The sequence below is a fragment of the Macaca thibetana genome, chromosome 4 (assembly GCF_024542745.1).
Source record: "Macaca thibetana thibetana isolate TM-01 chromosome 4, ASM2454274v1, whole genome shotgun sequence".
In the NCBI taxonomy this organism is placed as follows: Eukaryota; Metazoa; Chordata; class Mammalia; order Primates; family Cercopithecidae; genus Macaca; species Macaca thibetana.
Genome location: NC_065581.1, coordinates 144,021,740 through 144,037,817, shown reverse-complemented (window position 1 = coordinate 144,037,817; position 16,078 = coordinate 144,021,740). Strand labels below are relative to the sequence as shown.

Here is a 16,078-nt window from a genome sequence, read left to right as displayed (position 1 = left end):
ACATGAAAACTTATATATACCCTGTGGACATCCCAAAGAAATCCAGGGAAACTTAAAGCATGATTCCTTCTCAAGAACTGAAACAAAACAAGATTTAAAAAAAAAAAAGTACATCTTCAAAAATTATAACCCCATTTCTACCAAAGCTTTGCATGTTTCAAAAATCTACCATTTTAATGACTGGAAATAATTCAGCATTGGGATTTGGCAAGGTCTTAACTGCCAGCTACGAAATTGGTCCTATTTAGATCTGAATACCTGTACTTGTTAGAACAAATGCTCCATTTTTTTTTCTTATGTTTCAATTTCAATGTATTCAGGTGGTTCAGCAAGTAAGTAAGAGCATATAATCTTGTGAGCCCCCAGAGTCATAAAATTGTGTTTTTTGTGCCTTTTAAGTCCAGAAAGTCCTTGATTTGAAGAAGCAGCTCCATAAACTTACTAAACAAGTCATCTGACCATATTAAACTAAAATCTCTATACCCCACCTTTTTCCACACAGTTCCTCAACAAGAAATGATTAAGGGTTACAACATGAAGAAAATTCACAATCTTTGTCTTCTCCTCCATCACATCAGGTAAATCAATTTGACTTGTAAAGTTCACTACTCAGCATAATCTCTCCTGCTAAAGGATGCAATGGTGGCAATGCACAGGTGGCAATGCACAAAGCATAACCTTTAAGTTATGCTTCCAATATTTCCAAAACCATTTTTCCTTCAAGCACGCAGTCCCAACTTGACCAATATACATATTTATTCATGTTTTCACCCAAACTCCTCAAATCCCTTCTTGGTATATGGTTAGGATCTATTTTATAGTTATGTCCCTGTGGTATAGCTTATTAGGTGAAAAATGTTTGACTAAAAATACCAGGTGAGATCGACACTAAGGTCAGACAGGCTTCTTTTGGCCTGGTAGTCTCTGTGTACAAGTCCATGGCACATGCATAGGTTCTAGTCCAGCTAGTTTTCCTTGTCTTCTATTATGGCCAATCCAGCCACTGGCCCCATCTTTCTCTTAATTTTGCTGCAGCCAAATGACAAGGCTTCCTACAACCTGCTAGTAGAAAATGTAAGACCTCAAACCTCTTGACATTAAAGAAAAGCTTAATGTTTTAAAACTAACAATTCACAACCTTCACCTCCAGAGAATGTATAAAGGAAATGTTTTATTGTGACATGTAATCTCTAATTTAGTTAAATTTTAATGCAGATTAACTGGGAATAAGATGTTTTAACTAGAGCTTAAGTAGATTTTGTTCAACACGCTATTTTTTTAATTCCAACATACATTAATTTCCTCATCTCACCAAGAATTGTCTCAGATATAATGTAGCTACTCACTGCACATAATTCTATAAGATGTTATTTCGTGGACTAAATATTTAATATTAGGTTATTTAATTTTATTGTTTATTTTTCTTCTGAATCTTAAGAAAGCAGGAAAAATATGGCTAAGAAATAATTTATTGAAGCTATTATTAAACACCATTTCAAGACATAAATGCAAAACAAAACAACACACCTGATTGAATGACGAATCACTATCAGAGCAATTGTCTGTGCAGTAACTACGGCTTTTCTCCTTTTGGATTTTTTTCTGCCTCTCTTGATTTCGTGTCTCATCTTCTTCAAACTTGTTAATCATAGACTCAACCACAGTTATCATGATGTTCTTCAGGTAATGCATCATTTCTTTGTACCTTTAAATTCAAGGTAGTCTTAATAAGAGAAATGCAATCAGAAATTAAAACAGTCAACTAGTTAAATTATCTTTTTTTCTATAAAAAGGGAAGTCCCTTTAAGAACACAATGCTAAACAGAAAAATCAAACTCAATTTTTCCTAAAGAAGAGGTGGTAGAACAGAATTCACAAAACAGCAATAAAAATTAATAGGGAATTCAAAAAGTATGTTATTTCCTGGGTTTTTTCACGGTTACGTGGACCAAGGTAGTAAAATTAAAAGAACCTAAGGCAAGAGGTTTCAATGGCATGGATTCCAATTGCTAGCAAAAAAGTCAACTATTAATATTATATCACCAAAACCCAGGCTAACTTACACATAACCTTCATCCTCTTGTCTTATACCTATCTCTTTCTCCACCCCTCCCATCCTCTATTTTCTTTCCTTCTCTTCTCCCTTGTCCATACTTTATAGACACCCATAGACACAACTGAGAGCTCTTGTATATTCCCAAGACCTATGTAAGAGTTAAGCTATCAATGTGTCCTTTCAAACAGAGGTGGGAAACCCACTCTCAGGATGTTAGGAAAAAGATTCCTGAAATTATTAAGAGTGTGAATTGGATAATATTTAAAATCTCTTCTGGTTGGTCTAAAAAGCTTAAAAAGAACTGGTATCAAATTTTCTCCACTTTGTAAGTTCAAACTCTCAAGCATCCCTATGAATACGAAACGGAAATCCTCAAAAGCACTACTAATAGAATTTTAGAGCTAGAAAGAACCATAAATATAGTTGAGCTCTTTATTTTACAAATGAAGCATGTGTGACCTGAACCACTGAAATTTCTGTATTTAAAACAAAAAAGGCATAAAGATGTAAATAAAAATAGTGAATAAATTATAAAATTTGAAATTAGAAAACTTGGATGGGGATCCTGACTATTTTACCGGCCAGCTCTGTCATCATGAATAAGTTTCAATTTCCTCAACTATAAAATGCGACTAAAAATACAATCTAGCTAACCTATTTCATATGACTATAGCAAGAAATAAATATCTGTGTATGTATATACATATATACACATATATGTCTGAAATGATAATAAATACATGTATAGTGTGTGTGTATATATACATATATACATGTATTTATTGTCATTAAAATAATGAAAATACACTAGGAAACTATGCACAGAAATGTCCTTTTCTGTATAATTCTGGATAATGGGTCATTGTAACTCTATAAATCAAAAGAAGAAAAGGTACTTTATCTCTCACAAAAGAAATCAAATCTGCTGGGGAATTTGAATAGAAATCATAGACTGAGATTCTATATAAAAAGTATAAAATACATTTAAAATTTTTCTTGTTAAATAGATATAATTTCTACATAATTTAAACTATGTTAATATATTTAAATGTAATTTTTAATATGTATATCATATAGAACTCTAAGTTTTGAAATACGCGTATTTAACATATTTCTTTAAGTACCAGAAATTATGAGAAAACACAAAAATACTGAAAGCAGATGGAAATAAATTAGGAACCGCTAGGGGGAGAAACATATAGAAGACAACTCAATAGAGGTAACAAAGAGTCCAGGGAATATCCCAGTTTGATATAAAGGGACATAAAGAGCAAAAAGAAGTCTGAGACACACACACTAATTTGCAAAGTATATTTAAGGATAACTGAGCCCGGAGATCCAGCTTCTGCCTCTACAGATTCTGGGCAGCAACAAACAGGGAAACAAAACAGTGCCCTGGCAGCAATCAATACACATCCATCAAAAGCTGTTCTCTCCTTCCACAGTGATTGAATTCTAGCTGGGCACAGGACTAAACTACACTCCCCAGCCTCCTTTGCAGCTAGGGAAGGTCATGTGAACAACATGAAGTCCCTATCTCCTTAAAACTTATAATCTGGTGATTTAATAAAGAAGTATAAAAGTAAATCTTAATGATATACAGGATAAGGATAATGGTACTTAAAATCCATAGAAAATCTATAAGTTTTGCTTTGAAAATAAATGTTTCCAACAGACCTTTTAGAAAAGACCAGCATAAATTATGCTGTAAAAAAATACTAAAAAAATGGCCACAGGCAGTAGCTAATAATTCTAAAAAGTAAATTAAAAAATAGTGTCATATCATCAATATCAAGAGTTAAATGAACTAAAACTCAATAGCAGCCATTGCAGTTTTGAAAAGACTAAGAAAAAACAGATATAAAATAGAATATAAACACCATTGAGTAGATTCTTTCATGCTTTGCAAGTTTTAAAGACTACAGAAAGAAAAACCTCTAAGAAATAGTGAATAAAAACCACATCAATTAACAATGAAATTCTACAGTACTTCCACTCATTATATGAGGAATATTGTATATTATATAGATCCTATAAATGAATTATTCTGTGTGCAAACATCTGTTTAAAAAATAAATCTCGAAATGTTTAATTACAAAAATACTTTATAACAACTTTAATGCTGTCTACAGATGTAGTGTTGCCACATTAGCCCTAAGTGATTTCTGAAGAATCACCAAAAAAAAAAAAAACTGAAAAAACAAAAAAAAAGCTGCACAATGTAAAATCTTTCATCCATGGTTCATAAAGTGGAAAATAAACATTTACTGAGTCATATAAAATCTTTATGAGGTAATTATTACTGTATTAATTTTAACACATGGATGAACTAAAACACAGGAAAATCAAATAGCTTAAATAGAGATAAAAAGTAATTTCCTAGCAGTACTATATACAATTCTGCTCTTACCATGAAAATACTTTCATTAGCTGACTAATAAAGTATTTTAGTATTCCTTCTAGAATTGTTTAATGATACCACTAGAAACAGACTTACTAGGAATTATAATATTATCCAAAGATAAAGGTGATTCTATTTTTTGTTTTCCCCAAATCAAGAAATAAGAAATCTTAGCCTCTATAACTTACGCTTGATATAGATTAGTGCATCAAACTTGCTAAATTTACTAAAATAGCTGTATGATGTCACTTTGTCAATTACTAACATATTAATTTAAATAATACAATCAGTTGTCCCAAAGAGGAAGAGCTCTTGTGCAAAATAATTTTTTTAAAGTTTAACTAATTGAAAGTAAATTAGATTTAATACTTTAAAATACAGTCAGTAATATAAGCTCAGGTATATATTCAAATGTCTCTGATACTGGAAATATGAACCACAGCAGGTTTTCAAATGACATCATGTAATTCAACATCTTTTCATTAAAATACTGATGAGCAAAAAAAAATTGACGATGGCATCCTGCCTAGGGCTGGTTCCCACCTTGTACTCTGAGATGCCAGGTAGGATAGGCTACTAGCAACTCTGAAGTGGAATAATTATTCCAGTTAAATAACTATCTTGCCCTTATTAATCTTTCTTAAATGCATGTATAGCTCACACTTATTTCAGTGTTTAATATTACAAGCGTTTTCATCTTTATTTAGAAGTTTGGTGATGTTTCTTTGACCAGAAATAGGCTGTAGGAACTTAACTGTTGTTTACATCAATTAACCTAGACCCCAAAAATAGTGAAGGAGCAAGTTATGCAAATATTTGGGAAAAGGGCATTCCAGGTAACAGGAGCAACATGAGTGCGAATACCTCGGGAAAGGACTTACTTGGTTTTTTGTGAAAGAGCAGGCAAGACCACAGCATGAGGGGGCAAATGGTAAGAAGTGGAGTAGGAGAGGGAGCAGAAGGCCCATGGTAGGCCTCATTGGGCTTGGCTACAAAAAGAATTCTGGGTTTTACTCAAAACGAGATGGGAAGCCTTTGGAGAGTCTGGGTGAAAGGGTGTCGTGATCTGACTCACTGTTTTAAAGAATCATTCTGGCTGCTACGAGAGAAATAGACTGTGAGTGACAGAGATCAAGGTGCTGTCAAGAAGTCTCATTGAAGAAAATGTTATTTGAAAATATTATTATGGCCATACTCACTCTTTAGATTCTTGAGTTCTTTTAGTGACCTGCTGTACAACTGTATCATAGCCGCATTCTTCACCCTGATTCTGATCAGATGTGCATTTTTCCATTTCTTCTTCAATCATAGAACCCAAAGTGTTGCCTATATGTTGTCTGAGGTATTTCACAAATTCATAGCTGAAACAAATATTTAGAAATTAAATACGGTAAATATCATAAGCATATTCAGAAAAAAAATCAACACAGAAAGGTAACATATTAAGATTTTGTACCTTAAACTAGGATTAAATTGGTCATTCATCACAAATCATCAAGCTAATCTACAAATTTTTGGCTACTTTTTTCTGAGACACTTGGCAAAAATCATCATTTAAAGATTACCACAGTAGGAAAAAGCAAATTTCAGAAGCAACCCAAACTTTAGCAGTTAGAAGTCTCTTCACATTTCTTTTTTATGTTCCTATCTTTAACATGTGACAGTGAAGAGTATGAAAAGCAGTTGTTAAGGATTTTCAGTTATTCAAGCTGATGAGGAAAATCATCTAGAATATAGTAATCATGAAATAAGAAATTGGAAAAAGTTAACTTCCATCATCAGAAGAGTTTTGTGTACATTTTGAAAGTAGTAACTGATGTAACTTCCACCTAAACAGTTCTTATGTTACTAAGATTATCACTATTATTAAATTCAAGACACACTTTGCCATTGGTATTTAAAGCCCTCATAGATTCCAATTTATCCTACCAGATCTATGTCCCATTACTACCTCACACATGCCCAACTCTCCATGTGATGTTTATTCCCAATACCTTTGAAAACATTATTTCACCCACTTAAGAGTGTTTTACCACCACTCCTATAGATTATCTTCTACAGCCTAAAATGCTACCTTCTGATAAAAGCTTTCCTCGTTTCTCAACAACTGATATCCTTTCTCACCTAAGACCCAAAAGTACTCTGTCCTTCTCTATTAGCATGCAAAACATTTTCTTGGATGCAGTTATATGACCTGCTTTATCTCCTGCTTCATTCCTGACCACCTCTACACCCAGATTTCTACATTGTTTATAGACTTGACAACAGAACAAATCCACTTGTCTATCATCTGCAATATCTTGTACACAGTAGACACTTTATAAATACTTGTTAGATTGAAATATAGCATTGGGGAAAGGTTTATCTCTTCATTTTCTACATCAGCGGCTGTGAATTTGAATTTGCTTATTTTTTCTAAATATTTGTTTTAGTTGTTCATACTTTGTTCATTTAATGTCTATTAACAAACTTCTGATGACATTATACAATAATTACCCCCATATATGCCCTCTTATCCTTCCTGTAATTCCCCTATAAGAAAAAGAAAAGATGAATGAAAAGAAGAAAAAAAAGGAAGTGTACAGCAAAAAGCACTCTCCTCTTTCCGACTACCCACCACATTTTTGGCACTAACAGCATTATTTTTCAAGACTCCCAAACTTGACAACATGGAACACTCTTTAATGTCTGCATCTTCTGCACCCCTTGCCCATCCACTCAATCAGTCACCAACATGTGTTAGTGTTCCTGTACATCCCTGGCTTTCATCACTGCCTCCCTTTTTTCTCTATCAATCAGTACAAAGCCATATCACTTCAAACAGAGATTACTGCAGCAGCCTTCTTGTTTGACTTCTCACTTCCCTCTCTCTTCTCTCATATTTTCTTCCCTCTCATATTCATCCCAAACACTGTAGTCATATTAGCCTTCCAAAAGAACTTATTTTACTATTTCAGTCAGAGCTAGAGACATTTTACTCATACCAATACCTCATACCATGTCACGGACGCACATAATGCCTCAATAAATATTTGCTGAATTTAAAACAATTGGCTGCCTATTATCTTTCATGGTCAAATACTGCTTCCTTGGCCTGGACTTTAAATACCTAATCAATCAAATCTCTTTATAAGAGTATCTCTACTTAAACGAGGCTACATTCAAAATTCCCAACAAACCTCCAACTATGTTGATCTTCATATGAGAAAGTGATAAACTGGCCAGGCACAGTGACTCATGCCTATGATCCTAGCATTTTGGGAGGCCAAGGTGGGCGGATCATGAGATCAGGGGATCGAAATCATCCTGGCCAAATGGTGAAATCCCATCTCTACTAAAAATACAAAAATAGCTGGGCGTGGTGGCACGTGCCTGTAGTTCCAGTTACTCAGGAGGCTGAGGCAGGAGAATCACTCGAACCCAGGGGGCAGAGGTTGCAGTGAGCCAAGATTGCACCACTGCACGCCAGCTTGGTGACAGAGTGAGACTCCATCTCAAAAAAAAAAGATGATTAACTTGTAAGTGACTACCATGCTAAACTCTGTGCTAAGCACTTCATTAATATTATTTTATTTACCATATGATAGGTAAACAGATGAAGACACATATTCAAAACATGAAAAAACCTTGTTAAATTCATAAGCTAGGCCGGGCGCGGTGGCTCAAGCCTGTAATCCCAGCACTTTGGGAGGCCGAGACAGGCGGATCACGAGGTCAGGAGATCGAGACCATCCTGGCTAATATGGTGAAACCCCGTCTCTACTAAAAATACAAAAAACTAGCCGGGCGAGGTGGCGGGCGCCTGTAGTCCCAGCTACTCGGGAGGCTGAGGCAGGAGAATGGCGTGAACCCGGGAGGCGGAGCTTGCAGTGAGCTGAGATCCGGCCACTGCACTCCAGCCTGGGCGACAGAGCGAGACTCCGTCTCAAAAAAAAAAAAAAAAAAAAAAAAAAAAAAAAAAAAAAAAAGAAATATGAGCCTGGTGTTAACCTTTTAACGTTTTAAGAAAAGCCAGAAAACTGACTTTTAAGCATTATCTCTCAATTTTTAAATGGTGTTTTTCTTTTTTTTTTTTTTTTAAGTAGTCAAAGCAAACATGTCCACAGACCAAATATGGCCTGCAGGATGCTAATCTGGTCTTTCAATACCCTCTCTCCCCAAGAATTACAAAATTCTAACCACTAGTGAATGTCCTATATGTTTAAAATTTCTATTCAAGAAATACAAAAGCTCTCTGAAAAATCTGTATCATGCTTAACAACTTATTTTAAAATATTCTTACTAGGTCTAATTTAAATCAATTCTGCTACAATTTAGGTCCTATCTTTTCAGATCTTTAAGCAAGCTGTTAACATCTTCAGATTTCACATGTTCCAATTGTGCTTAAAATATCAAGATAATAATAGGAAAAATATAGCTTTGACTGACATGGATTACAATAAATACAACTTCCACTTATTTCTATTTTAATTAAAGTCTATTAGTATTCATTATTCATTTAAAATTTTTCTAATAACTGGTTTTTCTAGTTTTTTAAAAGATATAGTCTGTACAATGAATAAACAAGTTTATAATTCTTATACATCTTTTAATAATCTATGAAGCAGGTTTGCTTCAGGTTTAAATTCTGAAGTTTACACTGACCAATTTTGCAACCTTACGCAAAACACTTGACCTAAGTTTCAATTGCCCACTACTTAATGGTGATGATAATCTGAATATTAAAATGTTTTTGATATAATAGTGTTTTCATATACTTTGACATTTTTCTCACCAAATATACTATGCATACATTTGACTAACCTTGTTACTTTGAAGTAATTTAATGAGAAAAAAATAAAAACTTGGTACCAATGACACTATTACCAAATGAATGCAAAATACTTTTTACAAAATAGTTTTCAAAGAGGGACATTAAAACCTAAGAAGACAACTGTTTGTTAATAAGGAAAGACATGTGGAGTGGAGCTCACCACATTTCAGAAGCAGTTCAGTTAAAATACACAGCAATGTGTCTGATCATTCATCAGTAGTAACCAATGATTTGAAATTCTTCACATTTACATTGAAAAACTTTACCAAGTTGAGTAAAAGAACATTCACTTTTTCCATTCTCTTTTTGCCAGATTTCTTACCTATATTTCCCAAGAAAATGCAATAATTTTTTTCTGTGATAAACTTCTGACATGTTCATAATGTTTACATAAAAATATGGAGAGGTACAGAGGTTACTCTTACAACATAAGGACATTCAGAAATCTAATTGGTACAAGTTTGTTTCAAAAAAGTCATCCTTTTAGCTATTTAAAAAGGCAAGAGGCCGGGAGCAGTGGTTCATGCCTGTAATCCCAGCACTTTGGGAGGCCGAGGTGGGCGGATCACCTGAGGTCAGGAGTTCAAGACCAGCCTGGCCAACATGGTGAAACCCCGTCTCTACTAAAAATACAAAAAGTAGCCGGGCGTGGTGGCAAACGCCTGTAATCCCAGCTACTAGGGAGGCTGAGGCAAGAGAATCACTTGAACCCAAGAGGCGGAGGTTGCAGTGAGCTGAGATCTTGCCATTGCACTCCAGCCTGGGGTCAAGAGTGAGACTTCGTCTCAAAAAAATAAATAAAATAAATAAATAAAAAGGCAAGAAATATTCAATCACATATGGAAAAAATTATCATTAATTTTTTAAAAGTATTTTATTAGTGGTTATGAATTGTAATGTTGACATGAGGAATTCTTAAAATAGGCTATATTTCAGAATCATAGAATTTATTATATGACAATCTTATATCACATTAGCATATATAATCATACTTAATCACACTAGTGTATATAAGACCATATAATAGAAAGAACGAGTATTTTACATCTCCTACAACTTTTTAGGTCAAAAATAAGCTTTTGGCTCATAATAAACAGTTATAAGGAATGCATTCATTAATTATAGAAGCACACATAATTCTTGGTAATTTTCTCCATACAGGTAAATCTCCTTACAGAATGAATACTTTCTTACTTTATTTTATTTATTTTGTTTTATTTTGTGACAGGGTCTCGCTCTGTTACCTAGGCTCACAGCAGCCCTGACATTCTGGGCACAAGGGATCCTCCCACCTCAGCCTTCTGAGTGGCTGGGACTACAGGCACATGCCACTGCACCCAACTAATTTTCATATTTTTTGTAGAGACAGGGTTTTGCCATGTTGCCCAAGCCGGTCTTGAACTCCTGGTGTTAAGTGATCTGCCCACCTCGCCTTCTCAAAGTGCAGGGATTACAGGCGTAAGCCACTGAGCACAGTCCAGAGGAAATATTTTCTTGAAGTTACCACTTAAACATACTAGAGTTCCCTAATTAAAAAGTCACTGGTGAATTCTTCTGTAAAACAAAGAATGATACCCAATTCAACAAATATTACTGTGGTCCCTCTGTATCAAAAACAGACCAAGTGAGAAGGCTATAAAGGTGAGTCTCTGCATTAGAGACTGTTAAAATCATTAGAATTGGTAAAAAAAAAAAAAAAAAAAAAAAACAACAACAACAAAACACTCTATTTATCACTGAAATGCCAGTAACTACACTCTAATTCTGAGGTCTCAACTCTAACTGCATATTAGACATACATAGAAAGCTTTGTTTTAAAACCACCAGGGCCCAGCCTCTACCACTTCCCTCTGCCAAAACCCCCAGGAAATTTTGATTCATCTATGGTAGGGACTAAGCATCAGTATTTTTCTAAATAGCCCCCAGATGGTTCCAGTGCAGCAAAGGTTGAAAAAGCAATGCTGCTTTATAGGCAGCCAGTCTGCATGTAAAAATTTACACAACACATACACACATAATGAAAACAACATACTCTTCTCTCTCTCCCCTCCCACCAGGCCTCAAATCCTTGCTGCCATTCTTAGAGAAAAGTGGGAGAGCTTAGATCTTTTAGAGGGTATACAGTTTACTGTAGAAAAAAAGAAGTTCCTGTGAAAAGCAGAGATAGTATTTTAGCTGTCCCATAAAACACATGCCTAGATATGGCTGTACTGCCTACGCTGTAGTTTCTCCCCAAATGACATTTTCCCTCACTTTATTATACCACCTGAAATTACATCAACTGTCTTAAAAACCAACTTCTTACAAAAATGTTAACAGCCCAGCAACAATTTCCCATAAGTCTTTTTTTTTTTTTTTTGAAACGGAGTCCCTCTCCCTCTGTTGCCCAGGTTGGAGTGCAGTGGCACGATCTCGGCTCACTGCAACCTCCACCTCCTGGGGTCAAGCAATTCTCCTGCTTCAGTCTCCCAAGAAGCTGGGATTACCATAGCCCACCACCACGCCCGGCTAATTTTTTTTTTTTTTTTTTTTTTTTAATTTTCAGTAGAGAAAGGGTTTCACCATGTTGGCCAGGCTGGTCTTGAACTCCTGACCTCAAGTGATTCACCTGCCTTGGCCTCTCAAAGTGCTGGGATTACAGGCGTGAGCCACCATGTCCAGCCTCCCCTATAAGTCTTTTAATTAGATTATTTTTCTTGCTAATTACAGGCCAACATCACTTGGATTTAGGGAATCAATAGTGGATGTGGAAAAATGAAAAATTCTGAAATAAACACTTTGGAAAGGAAGACACAACTAAGTGACTCTAGAACATTAGTGCTGAAGGAGAGTTAGGTCACTGAAAGAAAGAGAAATGGAAATATGAGCACCTGAAATAACTGACCTTTAAGATCCCTTCCAACTCTGAGATTGGAAAATTCTATGGAGACACCAAAGTTAAGCAGCTCCTCTTTTCCTTTCTCACATAAAAGAATTCCCTCCTCCTAAGACACAGATCTCAGGCTAGTGCAACTAAGACATTATACATTTTACCCTATTATTAAGATTAAAAATGACTTTTCGGATTCTAAGTCAATTCTTACCTTTAAGACTATAAACTAGCTATAATTCGAGCCCCTCTGGACTGTTTTTTAGGAGGCCACAAGTAAATCTCTTTAGTAAATAGTAACTATTAACTGTGCATGTCATTTAAAAAGCATTTATTTAACCTACCTAATGAGCTGTTGAAGAGTAATACAGTATTACTAGAGTCATTAGACTTCTGAGAGGAACTACAATGACCCAATTTTAACTTGAAAAAATTTTTAAATTGATACAGATAGATAAAGCAATAATTATGGGCAAAAGTGTAGCTTTAAATGCTTCTATTAAAAAAGAAAAAAGAGCTGCATATTAATGAGCTAGTATTCAGTACCAGAAGGTTAAAGGTTTCCCACATAGAAAAAATAAAGAGCAGAAATTAATAAAACAAAAAATATGTGTCTATATAACAGAAAGGAGGAGAAAAAGTCAAAAGTTGGTCCATTGAAAAGGCTAAGAAAATAAACTTCTAGCATAACAGATGAAGAGCAAAAGTGGGAAGACACAAATAAAAACAAAAGGGAACATGACTACAGATACTGGAAATACTAAAAAGATAACAGGATATTCATGAAAACCTTTTTATAAATAAGTTTGAAAATCTAGATGAAATGGCCAAATTCCCAGAATATGATCCTAGCAAAAACCTACTCAGTAATTTACAGATAATTTAAACAACTCCATGTAAAATAAAAACCAGAAATAAAATCCCAAACATAATGCTTTATGTGGATGTGTTGAGGTAAATTATCATTATATGAGCTTACAAAACATTCATCACCCAATCTATATTTGAAAAAGTTCTAATTTTTCTGTACTCCACTGTTTAACAAATCTGTAGCTAACCAAAAAAAAGCTAGTCTCTGGTAGCTCCAAAATAAATAACGTTATCATCTAATAATAGGTATTAGTAGTGAATTGAAAGAGAAAATAAACAAGAAAATCATGGAAATACAAAAGAAAAAGAAACCGTATGTATAATCGGAAATACTAAAGAAATTAGAAACTCCATATTAATGAAGATTCCTTTCACATTTTTTAAAACTCAAATTGAGAAAGTAGTGAAAACTGCAAATACTCCCCCTATAAAACTGCAAGTAAACACAAACTTGTACATAGAATTTTAAAGAACTCAAAAATGCCCTGATGCACATATATGATATTGACAGGAGTTCCAGATGAGTAGAACTTCAGGGTACCCAAGGGTAACCAAGAGTCAGTAACGGTAGTATAACTAGAAAAATTTCCAATGTCATCTCTGTCAGATCCAAATGAAATGCAAACACTGAGTTAAAAACACTAGTAATAATAATGAATGGAGGCACCTGGAGGCAGACTTGTAAATTCAGAGGCTTAACTGAAATTATATGAACCAAAAGAAAAACATAAGTCTCTAAAGATCTTCAAGATCTACCTCAAATGGCACCTCTCTCATTAAACCTCTTTTCCTTACTGCTCCCACACGCAGAGCACTCTGTCCCCGCTTCTCTGTCTCTTATATTTCTGACATGTATCACAGACATTTAGTTATGTGGCTTACCCCTCTAGAGAAACTTAAACTATTCCAGAGGAAACTAATGATTTCACTTCGGTATTCCCTTTGCAGTGCTCAGAGTGAATAATTCGTGTGGCCACTGAAAATATCAGCAAAGGAACAAAGATTGTTGGAACTCATTGCTTTTAAGTACTGTAGAGTGACAGGAATCCCCTGAAATCGTGGAAGTATTCTTTCAAAGAGGATGAATAATTTATATTAATATTACTGCGCTGCCCGGGTGAGGCAAGGGGTAATGGATTATTAGGATATAGTGGTTGTGGCAGAGGCGGCGGCCGTGCGCGCTGACTCAGGCCTGTACTCCCAGCACTTTGGGAGGCCGAGACGGGCGGATCACTTGAGATCGGGAGTTCGAGACCAGCCTGGCCCACGTGGTGAAACCCCGTCTCTACCAAAAATACGAAAACTAGCCAGGCGCGGTGGCGGGCACCTGCAGTCCCAGCTACTCGGGAGGCACTCCAGCCTGGGCGACAGAGAGATTCCCCCTCAAAAAATATAGACAGAGAGAGGAGGAAGAAGCTTTAGTAAATAAGAATAAATGTTAAATATATTCGACGTTTTGGCAAATAAGAGAAAAAGTAACCCTCCAAGTTGGGCACGATTTTAAAAACAATAAATAAAAATTAACATTGTTGACCTTTCTCTGGACCTTCTCTGGATCAATGGTTTGTAGGCTTAAGATATCAAAAGCAATTTTACTTGTGAAAATTTTCATCAGTTTCCTCCAGATGTAAAAGAATCTCTTCGGCACACTCCAGGGAAGGGGCACCCGTGATTTTCTCCTTCACGCTCTGGAACAACTGCCTCAGCATCGCCTGCAACATTGCCTGGTCCTCGCTGGAGAAACTGGCCATCCTGTTGGAATCAAACGCCCACTCTCATTACTCCAGGTCCGAGCAAAAGCCGCGCACTGCGCACGCGCACCCCTACCCAGCCCCGGATACGTGCGGCGTCGTTCCCAGGGAGACCGCGGCTAGCGCCTGGGGGTGGGCCCTCAGCTGCCAGCGCGTCATTTCGGAAAACAAGTCACCTTACTTTGGGGAAGCAGGGATCCGCGAGGTCTCGTCTCTGGTACTCGTAGTTGCTAGCCTTCAGTACCAGCAGACCTCAGACTTTCCCGGCTAACAAAAGAGACATCAGGAATGATCTGATGGGAGGAACCGACGACGGAACGTCAGCGGTGCGCGTGACGTCAGCTCGCTGATGTGGCTTCCTTGGTGAGAGGGAGTGGCACCAGGTGACCTGGGGGCGCCCAGAAAATGTTCGAGTGAGCCGCTCTCCCTCGCCGCTGCGTTGTAGGTGGGAGAGAAGAGAGTACGAAGAGAAAGTGATCAATAAAAGAAAGATAGTAGAAGTGAAACTGAAAGTAGCCTGGCAAGGCTCAATTGAAGAGTAAATGGTATTGAAAAGTTGCAGTGGTATTTTCCTCTAACGGCTAACACCTACTGAGCTCCTACGCCTCACCAAACACTTTCCTTACCAAGCACCTTGCTAGGAGCTATGAAGCAGATTCCCTCATTGAGTAACAGAGAAAAATAACTATTACAATACAGTGCAATTAAATGTCATGCTAGAAAATAAAAAAAAAAAAATGTGCCAAGTCGGTGCTGTGGAGACCCAGAATTAGTTTCAACCTGATAGAGGAGTTGAGGAAAGAAGCAAAGAGCAAACTGGACATGCAAAGAATAGGGACCTCAGAGTGTAGGATATACTGGCACTTGAGGTAATAGGGTTAGAAAGAGGAGGTGAGGAAGCTAAAGAAGTAAATTGGTCACATCTGGAAGGGTCTAATCTGTTGGCACGTTAAGGGATTCGAGATTTTCATGCAAGTAGTAGGATGTAATGGGATTCCAGAGAGACACCATGTGATGGTATCATATATAAAGATCGTTCTGCAGGAGGCTGCAGTGGATATTCATGGTACCTCATCCAGTTTCCAGTCTAGATCAATTCCCAGACCATGGTTATGTCCAGGCTATAAGGAGCTGTCCCACTGATGAGTGGTTCAATGTCAATGAATTCTCCTTTATCCAGCCTTATAGTTTACTCCCCTAGTATCAGGTACACATCACATATTAGCCAGGATTAATGTACTCTTTGATGTTTACGGTATTACTTTCGGAAGCAAAAGTATGATACATCTTTGCCAGCTCTAGCGGCATGTAACTTCAT

At 36.3% G+C, this 16,078-nt stretch overlaps 1 protein-coding gene across 4 annotated transcripts in view; it reads right to left on the bottom strand.

Moving 5' to 3' along the window:
• Positions 1 to 15,275, bottom strand: part of TBC1D32 (TBC1 domain family member 32) — a 223,988-nt gene extending 208,713 nt beyond the window's left edge. For 2 of the 4 annotated variants that reach the window (XM_050788740.1, XM_050788738.1), the window contains exons 1-4: positions 14,942 to 15,275; positions 14,606 to 14,761; positions 5,657 to 5,818; positions 1,528 to 1,705 (exon numbers count right to left, since the gene is read on the bottom strand). In XM_050788740.1, the coding sequence (XP_050644697.1) occupies positions 1,528 to 1,705; positions 5,657 to 5,818; positions 14,606 to 14,760 (495 nt within the window). In that variant the 5' untranslated portion in view covers position 14,761; positions 14,942 to 15,275. Of the gene's footprint in view, positions 1 to 1,527; positions 1,706 to 5,656; positions 5,819 to 14,543; positions 14,762 to 14,936 lie in introns of those variants that run through there. The other 2 variants (XM_050788739.1, XM_050788741.1) reach the window with 2 other exon arrangements.
• Positions 15,276 to 16,078: the final 803 nt, after the last annotated feature.